This window comes from Mytilus edulis, chromosome 14, assembly GCF_963676685.1.
Source record: "Mytilus edulis chromosome 14, xbMytEdul2.2, whole genome shotgun sequence".
NCBI lineage: Eukaryota > Metazoa > Mollusca > Bivalvia > Mytilida > Mytilidae > Mytilus > Mytilus edulis.
Window position 1 is genome coordinate 38277428 of NC_092357.1, and position 13559 is coordinate 38290986.

Consider the following 13559-nt stretch of genomic DNA (forward strand, 5'->3'; position numbering starts at 1 on the left):
GTACCTCTATTAAGCCCACATTCTGTTAAGACCTCTTCTATAACCCTCATAATGTGTTTGTCCTTGGCTACCAGTCTTTCTTCGCTCAAGTTATTGTCAAAAAGTACAACAAGAACCAAACCACAGTACTTTAACTTGCCCTCTTTACCTTCCGACATGAACGTATTGATCTCGACTTTGAAAACCTCAAATGGGTTATTTAAAAAGTTATTAAAACTGGTGGATTTGTTCAAGTGATAAGAACTACAGAGCCAAGGGAAAAAGTCATATTTCGTGGATAGTTCTTTTTCATAATTATCAATGCCATATCGTGTAGCTATATTTGACCTTTCCTTTGATGTTAATAGCAAGTTTTCTGAACTGAGGTTGCATTCACATAACTTGAAAATTGTCAAATGGGAAAATTTGTCATCATTAAAAACCTGTAATCTGCAAGAAGAGATTATCTTGCAACATTTGTCTGTTACAAAAGTTTTGATAACGCTAATCATTTGCTTCCATGCAATTAAAATGTGTTGATCGAGACAAAATCTACCACATATGTCATCAATAACAAATATTGTCTTCCTACCCAGCTTGTAATAATTTTGAATGTCTTCTGGTTTGTTTACAGGTATTATAAAATACCCTCTCTTTTTCATTTGGAGCGCAACATGTCTTGCAGTAAATGATTTTCCGGTACCTGGATTTCCTGTCATCGTTACAACGTTTTCCTTCAAAATTAATTCAAGTGCATACTCTCCAGCTTTGGTTGATACAAAGTTTTTATCATCCTTTTCCCATTCTTCAAGTCGAAATTTCATGTGCTCTTAAAAATCAAATAACCAACGTTTGCGGGATTATAGGCGAAGCAAAAAGGATGTAGATAAAAAAACAGTTTTTGAAGTTGTAGACAGCATAGTATGGCAACGTTAATTCTTTCTCAATAAATAATTAGACGAGTGTTGTTTTCATAGTTATAACCATCTTATGGTATGCATTTACATATATGATACAAGTGGGTATAAAAACAACACATTTATTTATGGCTAAAGTATGTGTCAAAAATACCAAGGTATTTTTTTCTTCTTCAAATAACGACGGATTGAAAGAATTGGAACAATCTTTTTACAAAAAGATGACAAGGCTGTCTTTAGTCTATTTGTTAATTGTTTGTTTTGAGTTGTTTAAGTCTGTTAGGTTAAGCACTTTTGGTCGGCTGTTATAGTTTGTGTCAATGCTGTGCTGTTACACAACTTTTCATGGTTTTGGGATGGTATTATATAAAGATGCCCGTAACATATGTCATCCGAAGGCACGAACCTCTAATTCAGTAGTAGCCGTTTTTTACCGTATATACTATTTGTTCTGTTATTATTTTTTAGCATCAATCTTACCGTTTGATTTCTCACTTGAATTGTTAAGAATTTTGTTTTGTCTGAGTCTTTCATAATTGTCCATAAGTATTGGGTTATGCTCATCAATTACGGTAGTACGTGGATCTATAATTTTTATATTCTTCTTCACTTGGTATGTGATACACATATGTCTCACTAGCAATTTAAAATATTCAGTTAAAGAAACAAAATGTACGCATTTAGAGGTCATTTTTTTGTGTATTAAATCGATCACCGGACCTTATTCTTTCAATGATTAAGAATTAATTCCACTTCCAAGTGTTGCAGGAAAAAGGCAAGTTGTAAGCAGATCTAATCGATACAGTTTAAACAGGTAATTTAAGTAGCATTTATAAATTATATTACCTTTGATATGTTGTGGAATAACGTCGTACACGCTGTAAGCTTTCATTTGTAATCTCTTGTGTATCATAGTAGCACCTAAATAGAAAAATAAATTAGAAAAGTCACTTGATTATTGTTTTATTTTATATCATATAAATCATATATAACTAGGTATGTAAGGCTCATTAAAACCATAATATTTTGAAATCATAATGCCATATATACATGTAACCACATGTTTTGTTTGTATTTCGATAGTCATTCCAAAACGATTGAACACAACGCAAATATTTTTCCTGATTGTTTCATTATGTTCATTGCGGATAAACTTTTCATAGAATATGATATATATATTACAACATTAGATAATAAAACGGAAAAAGATTTGCTATAACCATCTGACAGACGAATATACAAATGCCAAATTACTTAGTATAGTTTTTGCTTGTATCAATATTAAATCAGACCAATTCAGGTATATGACAATTGGGCTTTTGATTTTGTCATTTCATTACGGACTTTCCTTTTTAAATTATCCTCAGATTTCGGTTATTTTATTTTTACTTTTTGAACAAGATGTGAGTCGAGTTTGATGTTTTCTAACATTAAATGTATCTGAACCGGATTTGTTATCTCATAAGCAACACGACGGGTGCCACACGTGAAGCAGGATCTGCTTACCCTTCCGGAGCACCTAAGATCGCCACTTGTTTTTGGCGGCGTTCGTGTTGTTTATTCTTTAGATTAGATTTCTATGTTGTTTCATGTGTACTATTGTTTGTCTGTTTGTCCGTTTCATTTTTAGCCATGGCGTTGTCAGTTTATTTTCGATTTATGAGTTTGACTGTCCCTCTTGTACCTCACGTCCCTCTTTTACTAACAATAAGATGTACCATACCTATGGTATACATAACTCTCTCTTCTCGGGTTATTATTGTTTCGTCGATCTGCTTTGCTAGTTCTTTATTTGAAATGTCTTGCTTGAGTGCTTGTATAAAAATTGCATAAGCTAGTCTGTCTTTACGTAACATTTTTGCCAATAAACGTCTATTACTTTCGTGTGTAGTAAGACCTAAGCAATTGATTTCTTGGACGTCTTCTAAATTTAGAACTTCACGTTCTACTAGATAGTCAGATATTGATCCGGTACAACTCATGTTTAATGTTAATGCTCTGAAATTCTTTTGCAGTCTAATTTTGTATTCGTTTTCCTCTGAAAAAGCAAAAGGGCAACTAGAATGTATTCAATATTAATGATAAGCGATGTAGGTTTTATCAATTTTTTCCTAGCGACACAAAAAAACCAAAAACATGCGTTCAACTTCTAAACAATCTACAACAAAAGGCAAATAATTTACAAACAATACGTCAAACCAAGCATTTCCTTGAAAAGTAATTATACTTTTAGCAGAGACAATGAAAGAATGCATATAATCTCTAATTGCCCATGGACATGATGGATAAGATTTATAATTAAAATAGCATTATGTCAATACGTTTTTAGACGATAAATTGAAACTTCTTGTTTAAAAGAAAAATTCAGATGAAAATTCCAGCTTTTTTCGTTTTATTAGATTGACCCAAATACACTTACCAGTTACAGTTTCCGTTTGTTGCGGTATACTACTGTTGCCTTTATTTAGAGTCAATGTATGCCCGTCAGGAGTAGACATTTTACTGACAAGAGCTTGTACATTACTGTTATCTGGGTCGGATTGCTTTAAAATTACTATAAACAAATTCAACAAATCATATGGACGGCTGATTAGTAAGTCTAGCAAAATCTTATTACGTTCCGTCTGTGATGCTGGTTTTATTATCTCTTCCCTATCGTCAATTGTTAAAATACATCTTGATATCAATTCATCTAAGACATTCTTGTCGAGAATGGTACAAGTAAGTATGTCACTATAGAAATGTTTCAATCTGTTATTGCCTAAAATTGAATAAAAAATGTATATCGGCTTTTAAGTATTCTAAAAAAGCATGATGAAAGAAAAAGTTAAGGGTTAACGTAATACCTAAATGTTTTTATTTCATTTTAACAAGGAATAATGAAGGACTATAGACTCATAAGTAACTCTCGAATAAACATAGTAAAAAGGTCAAAATTAGGTTCGAGGTTTAATAAGTTAAACATCTGATAAAAATTGTATGACAGAATATTCAATATGTCTCAGAACTATGAAGATACTATGATGATAACGGCAATAAATATGGAATCAATAAAACACTTAAACCCTCCGGAATATTTGAGCTAGCCTCTATTTATATGTTTGTATATTCTCCATTTTTTCGTAGATTTTACGACATACTATGTCTTATTTACTTTTTCTTTCGAGTGTTCTATTCGTATTTATTCTTGTTTTATCATAGCTTTTCTGGTAGTAGACCATCTCCGTTATTCTACTCACAAGGAACATTCGTCAATTAAAATATTAATTTGACAAACATGAAAAATATTGTCACCCACTTAGCTATGTGATAGAGTAAAATCGCACCCTAGTATTGGCCAATCAAAGTATGCCATTTTAAGGTGAAGTATAATAATTGAATTTAATAAACCTGAAACATGTTCATCTACGTTGTAGTCTTCTATCTTCTTCTGTGTAGGTATCTAAAAATACATAAAATGGAAACAAATAAACAAAGTCTTATCAGAGTTTAAAAGGGCAAAAACATTCACTGTATTTGGGTTTTGAATTTTTATTGTGTATATCTCGTTTTTAGGTCTGTGGACACATATGGAGTCCCTTGGATTGACAATGTTTAATTTGCTAAAATTTCCATACAACTTCAAGATAATTTTTTGTACTTATATTACATGCATAAACTAGTAGGTAAGGGTGGTAAAAAATGTAAAAGAGATTTGAGGCATGCATATAAAGGTAAAAACGAGATTTTATCCAGTTGAAAAGGGTCAAAAATTATAACGTCTGAAGCTGTCAAACTGAATTTCAGACCCCAATATAATAATTGTCCAAAGTTTAAGCCGATAAACGTTTCTTAGATTTTTTAAGAATTTAACTCTAAAGAAGTATATTGCTGTGTAATAAACCGTTTTTAAAAAGAGCAGGGTTTTTTGTGTGTTTTTCGTTTTGTTTTTGTTTGAAAGAAATGCACTACAAAATTACTGTGTTCTCGGGCCATTGCATTTGATTTGATAGCTTAATTGTAAACGCGTTAAAAATATATCAACAGCAATCATACATTTTTAAAATAAATTGAATTTATATAAGAAAGGCATTACTTCATATTTACTGATGAGTAATCCATGAAGAAATTTTCACGTTAGGAACAGTTCAAAAAGTAATAAAAAAACATTTTTCTTAAGTAATTGCATATTCTCACGCTTTAAAGTTTTGAATATAAAATCATATCAATTTGATCTAAAGCAAACTGCTACACCTTAGTTAACGACTCTTACCGACGCAGATAATGTTTGCATTACAATCTTCTGATTTGATGGTTGTGAAATCTGACTTTGTGGTTGATTTCTTATACCAGAAGACGTTTTCAACCAGCTAGGAACTTCCTTTAGTAAATCTGTAATATACGTATCATGTTGCCTTCATGAGTAAATGTCCATGTTTTCAAATAAAAATGATAAACTATTCCAAAGTTTCGAATCGATTTCAAATTTAAACATACACAGATAATCGGCCAGTTAAACTATGGGAAGAACAACAAGTGTTTTCAATTATTCAACATTTACAACCATATAGGTTCAGGAAAATTGTCGTTTCATAGGAATGTTGTTTCAAGACATAGCTGCTTACTATTGAACAGGAGATAATCTATACGTTCAGCATTTGCATTGATAATAAGATAATGTAATAGCTATAACAGATTGTTCCTGGCTATTCCCTGTGATATATTTTAAGCAATTATCAGTATAGTGATACATGTATATATATATATATAGGTAATTTGGGATTGAAATGTGTTTTACACCTTTTTTATTTGTTTTGTCGTCATGTTTAGGTTTTACCCATTGCATTTTCAGTTTGTTTTCGATTGTAAATATCCATTTTATATTTTTCGCTTCCGTTTTATAAACCTTTCGTATATGATTTGCCATTATTTGCTATGGTTGCAATTATTACCTGGATCACTCATTGCTTCTTCTAATGCTGTTGTAAATATTTGAACATGCAATTTCTTCATTCGAACACTGTCAATAGCTTCCTTTAAGAAGCCACTTACTTTGGACATTCTTTCAACGTCACATTTACCTACAAAAACAAAAAATGGATCAATATATATCTAAAAGATAATCCGTTACAATAATAATATATTTTCGCATATCAATGTTTTAGCTCTTGCACACAACCTTTCTTTATCTTTTATGGTAGTTGGTTGAAAAGCTTCAATTTGGCATCATCATTTTTTTAAAAGTTTTTGTAATGAATTTGTGTTACGTTTGGGGGATACAAATTTCAACCTTTCACAATTTCTTCTGTACTTCTTCTCTTTTTTTCCCTTTATTCATACAAAAAAGATTATAAACAGAAGTCTCTAGTACATTATGGGGTGTGTTTTTAACAAATGATAGTCATTCCTTTTGAAATAATGTGAGCCCCTCGTCTCATTTAAATTATCCTTTGTTATCAATATGAGACAGACCTTAGTCAGAAACTTCAAATCACGAAAGTTATATTATCCATTAATTCACATTCTGATATATGGAAGTCCCATCAATAAAAATCAAACAAGACATATCATGTTAAGTGACTTCATTGAACTACAAATAAATGATATCATGGATACAGTTAAGTCAGTCCCATTTCTTGAAATTGACTGATCGATTGATCGGTTTCGATCACAACCTTACCACAAAAAGGATACGTTCAGCAATAATCCAGGAACGCCTATATATTGAATACATTTGTATATATATATATATATATAAATATATGTCTTAAAGTTGATACGATTCTGTGTTTACTTGTACCTTAAGCTATCAGATGTGGTTACATGCCAAACATGTGTATCCTTTTACTCGCCTATTGTGGACAATGAGAAAGTCACTGACAAACAATAGTAGATATACTTTTAAAAATATCATCAATGTTGTGTTTATGATGAATATATACGCAAAACTTATTCATATTGACAACTATACACATGGCCACAATTTGGATACCACAAATGTCAGCATAGGTGTTCTCGTGGTAGCGTGTTCGTCTCGAATTCGAAAGGTCATGAGTAAACCGAATACTTTGGACCTGGTACTTGCGTCTACTCCACTTAGCACACGGCATTATGGAGTAAGAGCAAATACAGTCTGAAGAATGTGTCGCAGAAAGGTGTTCTCACTTCCTGTGGATTGTAGCCATGTGAACTACCATGTTAAAAATCAGGTTCTTTTTACTCGATTTGTTGAGAACATGAGCTCTATATTTTCTCTGTGAGAACATGAGCTCTATATTGTCTCTGTGTACAATTTTCGCTGAAAAGGTAGTAAAACAGCATAAACATAGTATAATTATTCTCAGTATTGCTTTTAATATTTTTTTCAATATTCTTAAAACGTTCCAGGCTCTTTAAATATTTGAATTACCTTGCCGGATGAAATTATCATAATACTGGATAAGATTCGCCCTCTGTAATATATTCAGGAGCTTCCATTCTACTATGGTTTTTGGTTGATTGTCTGCCATTTTAATGTCCTGCAAAAAAGGGTAAAATAACATTTTTAATATCATTTTGCTTTTGAAACAGATGATGAAACATCTAAATACTATTGTAATATAACAGATTATTAACACATATATTACTAAATATGAATATTATTTAACATCTAAACAAAAAACAACTTACAGCTCAAATCAAATATCAGCGTTCCATTATTATGCAAGCAAGTACTAAAATCCCCAAAAAATGAAACCGTATTCAAGTGTATAATGTAGCTCTATTAAGACATTGAATATGAAATTCCACATTTTTTTAAAACTGCACAGGTATATTATTTTTCATGTTTTAGTATTTAACAAAATAACGATTGTAAGGCTACTTTGTGTTTATTATCGCAGTGAACCGTTACAAACATGTACACAATAAAAAGAAATTGACGTTTTGAAATTGTAAAAACCCTACGAAACATCTTACATTTGTAATTCTTAACAAAAGATATTTTATAATAGAAATGAGGACATGAGGAAACAAATAAATTTTATAGGGAAATTTATCTCTTTTTTTGCACGTATCCGTGTTAATAGTTTTTTTAAGTGTAAATATCTTAAAATACACCGCCGATGAATAGGAAACATCAAAATCTCTCTCTCGCTAAAGGGAATTTTTTCTTTAAATGTAAAGAGAAGACATAATATAACTGTAAAAGGAGAGGACACACATAGTGAGTGACAAAACAAATATAAATATAAATATGGGTATTTTTTCCGCAAATTAGCAAATAATTTTTCTCATTAAGAATATGTTGTTATTACAATATAATCATCAACAATAATCGTATAATTTTGGGTTCTCAACCTTATACTTTTATTGGGTCAATTTTTACTCATTTGTTTGGACTGTCACTGATGAAACTTTTGAGATTAGACGTGCGTCTGGCGTTTAAAATATTTAGCCTGGTATCGTGAATAATACTAAAGCAGCATTTGATTCAAATGTGATTAAATATTATAGTTTACATTTTAGGATCAACTAATTGAATATGAATTAAATGTCATTAATATTAAATGAGAGAAGGAAATTAAAAAAAAAAACGCAATACCTTTTCGTCAAATTACCAATTGTGTAATAAATTGAAACATGAGAGAATTTAAAAAAACAAATATATATGTACATGTAACATGCAAAGCATACCTGAATGATGTTAGTCTTTGACCTGTAAGATGTAGGTGTCATGAATCGGTGTCGATAGTTATTGAAATGGTCTACAATTTTGTACTTCGTATACATATATAAAATTCAATAGCCCAAGTTTTCAAAATAGAGAAAAATTACACTGTTTATTTCAAAGTTCATTTTGAGGTCCTCGTCAAAGTCTGCATTCAAGTCATGTTGATTTCAATCAAAGACCTGTGTTACGTTTCGAATGAAACACAAATAATACGCTTAAGCTAATTGCTAAATTGTATTATTCAAGCATCACTGAAAAGACTTTGATTGTAAAATTAGCTGTTACAAAATTTTTGATATCATTTTAATTAATGGAATATATTTCTCTCATGCAACGTTCTGATCAATTGCCTGGATTGTGTATACCTTTTTGTTTCTGTTTAAAGACCTTAATCTTTTGAATAAGCTTTTGATTTTCCAACCCTGGCCGTTTTTGTCACAACTTTTTTGATCTTTTTGTCCTCGATGCTGTTCGACTTTGTGCTTGTTTCGGCTTTCAAACTTTTGTATCTAGGCATCACTAGTATATCTTGTGTGGATAAAATGCACTTCTGGCGTATTAAAATTTTGTTGGCTGTTATTCGTGTGTTTCTTTGTCAATTGTATTCTCCAATTTATTTATATTGTAGTCCTGTGGTGTTGAGTTGTCATTTTAATGTTATATTTCACATGGCTATAAAAGGGGAGGTTTGAAATGCCACAAAACCAGGTTCAACCCGCCATTTTTTTCTTTAAAAATGTCCTGTACCAAGTCAGGAATATGGCCATTGTTATATTATAGTTCGTTTCTGTGTGTGTTACATTTTAACGTTGCGTCGTTTGTTTCCTCTTATTTTTGTGTGTAAATTCACATGGCGATAAGACGTGTCACGGTACTTGTCTATCCCAAATTCATGTATTTGGTTTTTATGTTTTATTTGTTATTCTCGTGGGATTTTGTCTGATGCTTGGTCCGTTTCTGTGTGTGTTACATTGTAGTGTTGTGTCGTTGTTCTCCTCTTATATTTAATGTGTTTCCCTCAGTTTTAGTTTGTTACCCCGATTTTGGTTTTTGTCCATGGATTTATGAATTTGAACAGCGGTATACTACTGTTGCCTTTATTTGCCTCGAGCATCATTAATGTAAATAAGTTTGTTTGTGCCTATCCCAAGTGAGGAGCCTGTAAATCAGTGAGTGTCGTTTGTTAATGTGTTACATACATGTTTTTCATTCATTTTTTTAACATAAATAAAGCTGTTAATTTTCTCGTTTTAATTGTTTTACATTGTCATTTCGAGGCCTATGCGGAATGGGCTTTGCTCATTGTTGAAGGCCACACGGTGACCTATAGTTATTTTAAAATTTCTGTGTCATTCTGGTCTCTTGTCGAGAGTTGTCTCATTAGCAATCATACTACATCTTCTAGTTTTTTTATATTCACACATCTGTGTCATCTCTACTGTCGTTCACTAAAATATCGTCATTTGACGGCTTGATGGACCAGGAATAGGTTGTAATTCAGGTTGTATTGGTCGTTCCGACATCTTTGCTGGATCAGGGTTTGTAACTATCAGAGCTCTCTCTGCCTCTGAATCATTCCCTACCACCACGCCCACGTGTTCTAATAGATTTAGGTGGCATGACTGTATTGATTCAGAGAAATCTACGTATTAATCAGAAATAAAAGGAATGGAACTGTATTGACATGGAAAACGATTTTAATATTATTGCTGAGAACGTGGTAAGATCGGTATGAACGTAGTATAATCATGGTAAGAACGTGCTATAATCACAGTAGAAGCGTGGTACGATCGTGTTGCAATCGGATAACTCGTGGTATGGTCGTAGTGAGAACGTGATGAGCGTAGAAAGATCTTGATAAGCGTAGTGAGGTCAGAGAAAAAGCGCGGTGAGAACGTGGTATAATCGTAGCAGGATCGTTGTAGAAGCGTAATGCGGACGTAGTATCAGCGTGAAAGCAACTCAATTTACATTTTCATGCCGCTCATACCGCGACCTTACTACGATCTGAATTTATTTTACATCGCGGCGAGCACAGTGCGATCGTAATCTAGTGGAGCTGGGGCTTAAAAGATATCATTCTTCTAATACAACTTGTAGTTGATTATATTTTGTATCTTAATGTATCTTAACCAGAATTCATTCTTTACCTAAATGCAAAACTTAGATGCATGTTTTTTTATTAGTTGTTAGTGGCTTTGAACTAGCTGTCAGTAACTGCGAGTACTCTCATATCAGTACTTAGTGTATATTTGTTGTTGGGATATACAAGTGTCCGCCCACGTCGACTCTGTTTTTTTGTTTGCTAGATGTATTTATATTTGTATCCATCTGATGAGTTAAGCCTTTTACAACTGATTTTCATAGTTCGTTCTTATGTTGTTTTGTTACGCCACTGTCCCAGGTTGGAGGGAGGGTTGGTATCCCACTTATATGTTAAAACCCGCCACAATCTGTATATATGTATCTGTCCCAAGTCAGGAGGAGCCTTTATTTCAGTGGTTGTCGTTAATGTGTTATATACATGTTCGTTTTTCGTTCGTTTGTTTGTAAATAAACTAGGCCATTAGTTTTCTCGTTTGGAATGTTTTACGTTTATCATTTCGGGGCCTGCTATAGCTGACTATGCGGTATGGGCTTTGCTTATTGTTGAAGGCCTACAGTTGTTAATTTCTGTGTCATTTTGTCTCTTGTGGAAAGTTGTTAAATTGGCAAGCATACCACTTTTTTCATATATTAACCATGCAGACTGACGAACAAACGTAGTAAACGTTTTATTCACCCCACAAACTCAGTTTTCATAAGAGATGATAACTTTAAATAAAAATGTTAAACTGGGTCTTGAAATGGTAAATTTGTCTATGAAAGTTTATCTCGGTCATATTAAGAAGAAAAATTGCTTGGCGAGCTACAAAGCTTGTAAAAAGACGGAATAATTGATGTAAAGTTGTGTTAAACACCTACAATGAAATGCGTTAAACTGCATTTCCATATCTGTTAGATACTTATTCATGTAATAATGCCAAATTCTGAAAATCGATGCCAAAAATTACTCTTTCATGACATATATAAGCTAGCGTAATAGTCTTTTATAGCTTACTAAATCTATTGGATGTGTTTTGATTCATTTTTTTTTTTTTTTTTGAAATCATTTTTTAAATATTTACTAGAACTAATGAAACTAATTCTCAATAATTGAAAACAATTTAGACTTATACTTGTACTTTCTGTCTTTAGAATTTTTTTTATCTGTATCTATAACCTGTATCTGTCCGATGATCAAAGCCTATTACAAAATTTACAGTTGTTCTTATGATGTACTAAAACACTCCTGTCCCAGTTTTGGGAAGGTTAGAACGGTCTCAAACGTGTTCAATAAAGTAACAATCGTCACGTGCCTGCCCCAAGTTAGAAGCGGGTAACTAAGTGTTTTTTGTTGGTAACTGTCTATCATATCTATTTTTAGTGTATTGCTTGTCCATTAAACAGGTCGGTGGCTTTTTCGTTTGGACCGATGTAATCCTTGCTATACAGTATGGATTTTGATCATTGATGAATTCTTTACAGTGATGTATAGTTACGTGCTTGAAAATCAAATGAACACTGTTTTATAAATGTCACATTGGCTAATTCACAACAGCTTTTAGTTTTTATATTACATGTAGCTGGATATCTGTTTCCTTTCGACGCAACTGTGCTCGCTCCTTTTAGAGTTAACGTGAAACTTTGTATTAAGTGTATCGTTTCTTAAACTAAAAAACTAAACAACTCCACCTGCATATAGGATAAACATTTTCCAACTTTTTCGTTATTCCTGAGCATCCAGCAAGTACTCAGACTTTGTAAAACGTCACCAGTGTCTGAGCAGACAATAGATGAACTTTTACTGTTTTGTCTGTTCTTTTGGTGGTATCCATATGACTTGGCTCGGTACTTATGCATCCCGTCATTGTGATATTGTTCTATGTTCTATTGTTGATAAGGTTCACAAGTGTTTCTCATACTGTAAAATATGAGAATATAAAGATTGAAAGCAGTACAGTCTACTTTTTTAAAGATTAAATGGACAGAATCATGTCCGAAGTTTGATCTTTTGTTCATAGTTTTTTTGCTGATAGTCGATGTAGTCGACCCTAGGGTAATGGGGTAATGGGGTAATACAATTACTTTCATAGTCGTTTTAATATTGATTAGACCGATTGTTTTCCTATTTAAATTGTTTAACATAAGTCATATTTAGGGACCCTTCATAGCTTACTGTTCGGTTTGAGACAAGGCTTCGTGCTGAGGCCCGTACTGTGACTCTTATTATACATTGTTGTGACTGAGATGAGGAGTTACTTTATTGGCACTCATACCACATCTTCTTAATTAGAATTGATCAACCACTTTTCTTATGACAAAATGTCTGTATTTCCATGACAGTTGTTTTCCATTTGTTTGATGTGTTTTAGCTTTTGATCTTGCGACTCTATAATTTTGTTGGTTTTGTAAGAGTCTATTCTTTGAAGATTCTAATTGCTGGAACATAAAAACAACATAATTCGAAAAAATGCAAAAAAACGATGTCAAAAAAGCAGACAAACCACAGTAAAGAAAATATTAAATGTGAAAGACACCAAAATTAACTTCATTGGATGTGCTCATTGTTGAAGGCAATGTAGTTATATGTAGCAGTTTTATGTGTAATTTGGTCTCTTCTAAAGAGTTCTCGCATTGTCAATCATACCACATCTTAGTATTATATTTCAAATAAGTGATGAATATATACCTCTCATTTGCTGAACACTTTTTACAAATGTGCAGCACTTATCCCCAGCTACTGCCGGAAAACTCATATACATAAGTGACCTTTTATTGGAAGATGATAACGAAATCTTAAGCTTATTCAGTCAAGTAATGTAATAATTTTCATATTAATTTGTGCGACTATTTGAATTAGTCATTCTTATACAAAGAAGTAAAACTTTATT

The 13559-nt window shown here is 32.3% G+C and overlaps 1 protein-coding gene across 1 annotated transcript in view; it reads right to left on the reverse strand.

Annotated features, from left to right (window-relative positions):
* Positions 1-7664, reverse strand: part of LOC139502806 (uncharacterized) — a 12007-nt gene extending 4343 nt beyond the window's left edge. Inside the window, exons 1-9 of the mRNA XM_071292389.1 lie at positions 7545-7664; positions 7285-7393; positions 5828-5956; positions 5149-5267; positions 4287-4338; positions 3316-3657; positions 2620-2934; positions 1743-1817; positions 1-808 (exon numbers count right to left, since the gene is read on the reverse strand). The exon at positions 1-808 is cut by the window's left edge and continues 1184 nt beyond it. Coding sequence (XP_071148490.1) covers positions 1-808; positions 1743-1817; positions 2620-2934; positions 3316-3657; positions 4287-4338; positions 5149-5267; positions 5828-5956; positions 7285-7384 — 1940 coding nt within the window. The 5' untranslated portion in view covers positions 7385-7393; positions 7545-7664. The remainder of the gene's footprint in view (positions 809-1742; positions 1818-2619; positions 2935-3315; positions 3658-4286; positions 4339-5148; positions 5268-5827; positions 5957-7284; positions 7394-7544) is intronic.
* Between the last annotated feature and the right edge of the window lie 5895 nt (positions 7665-13559).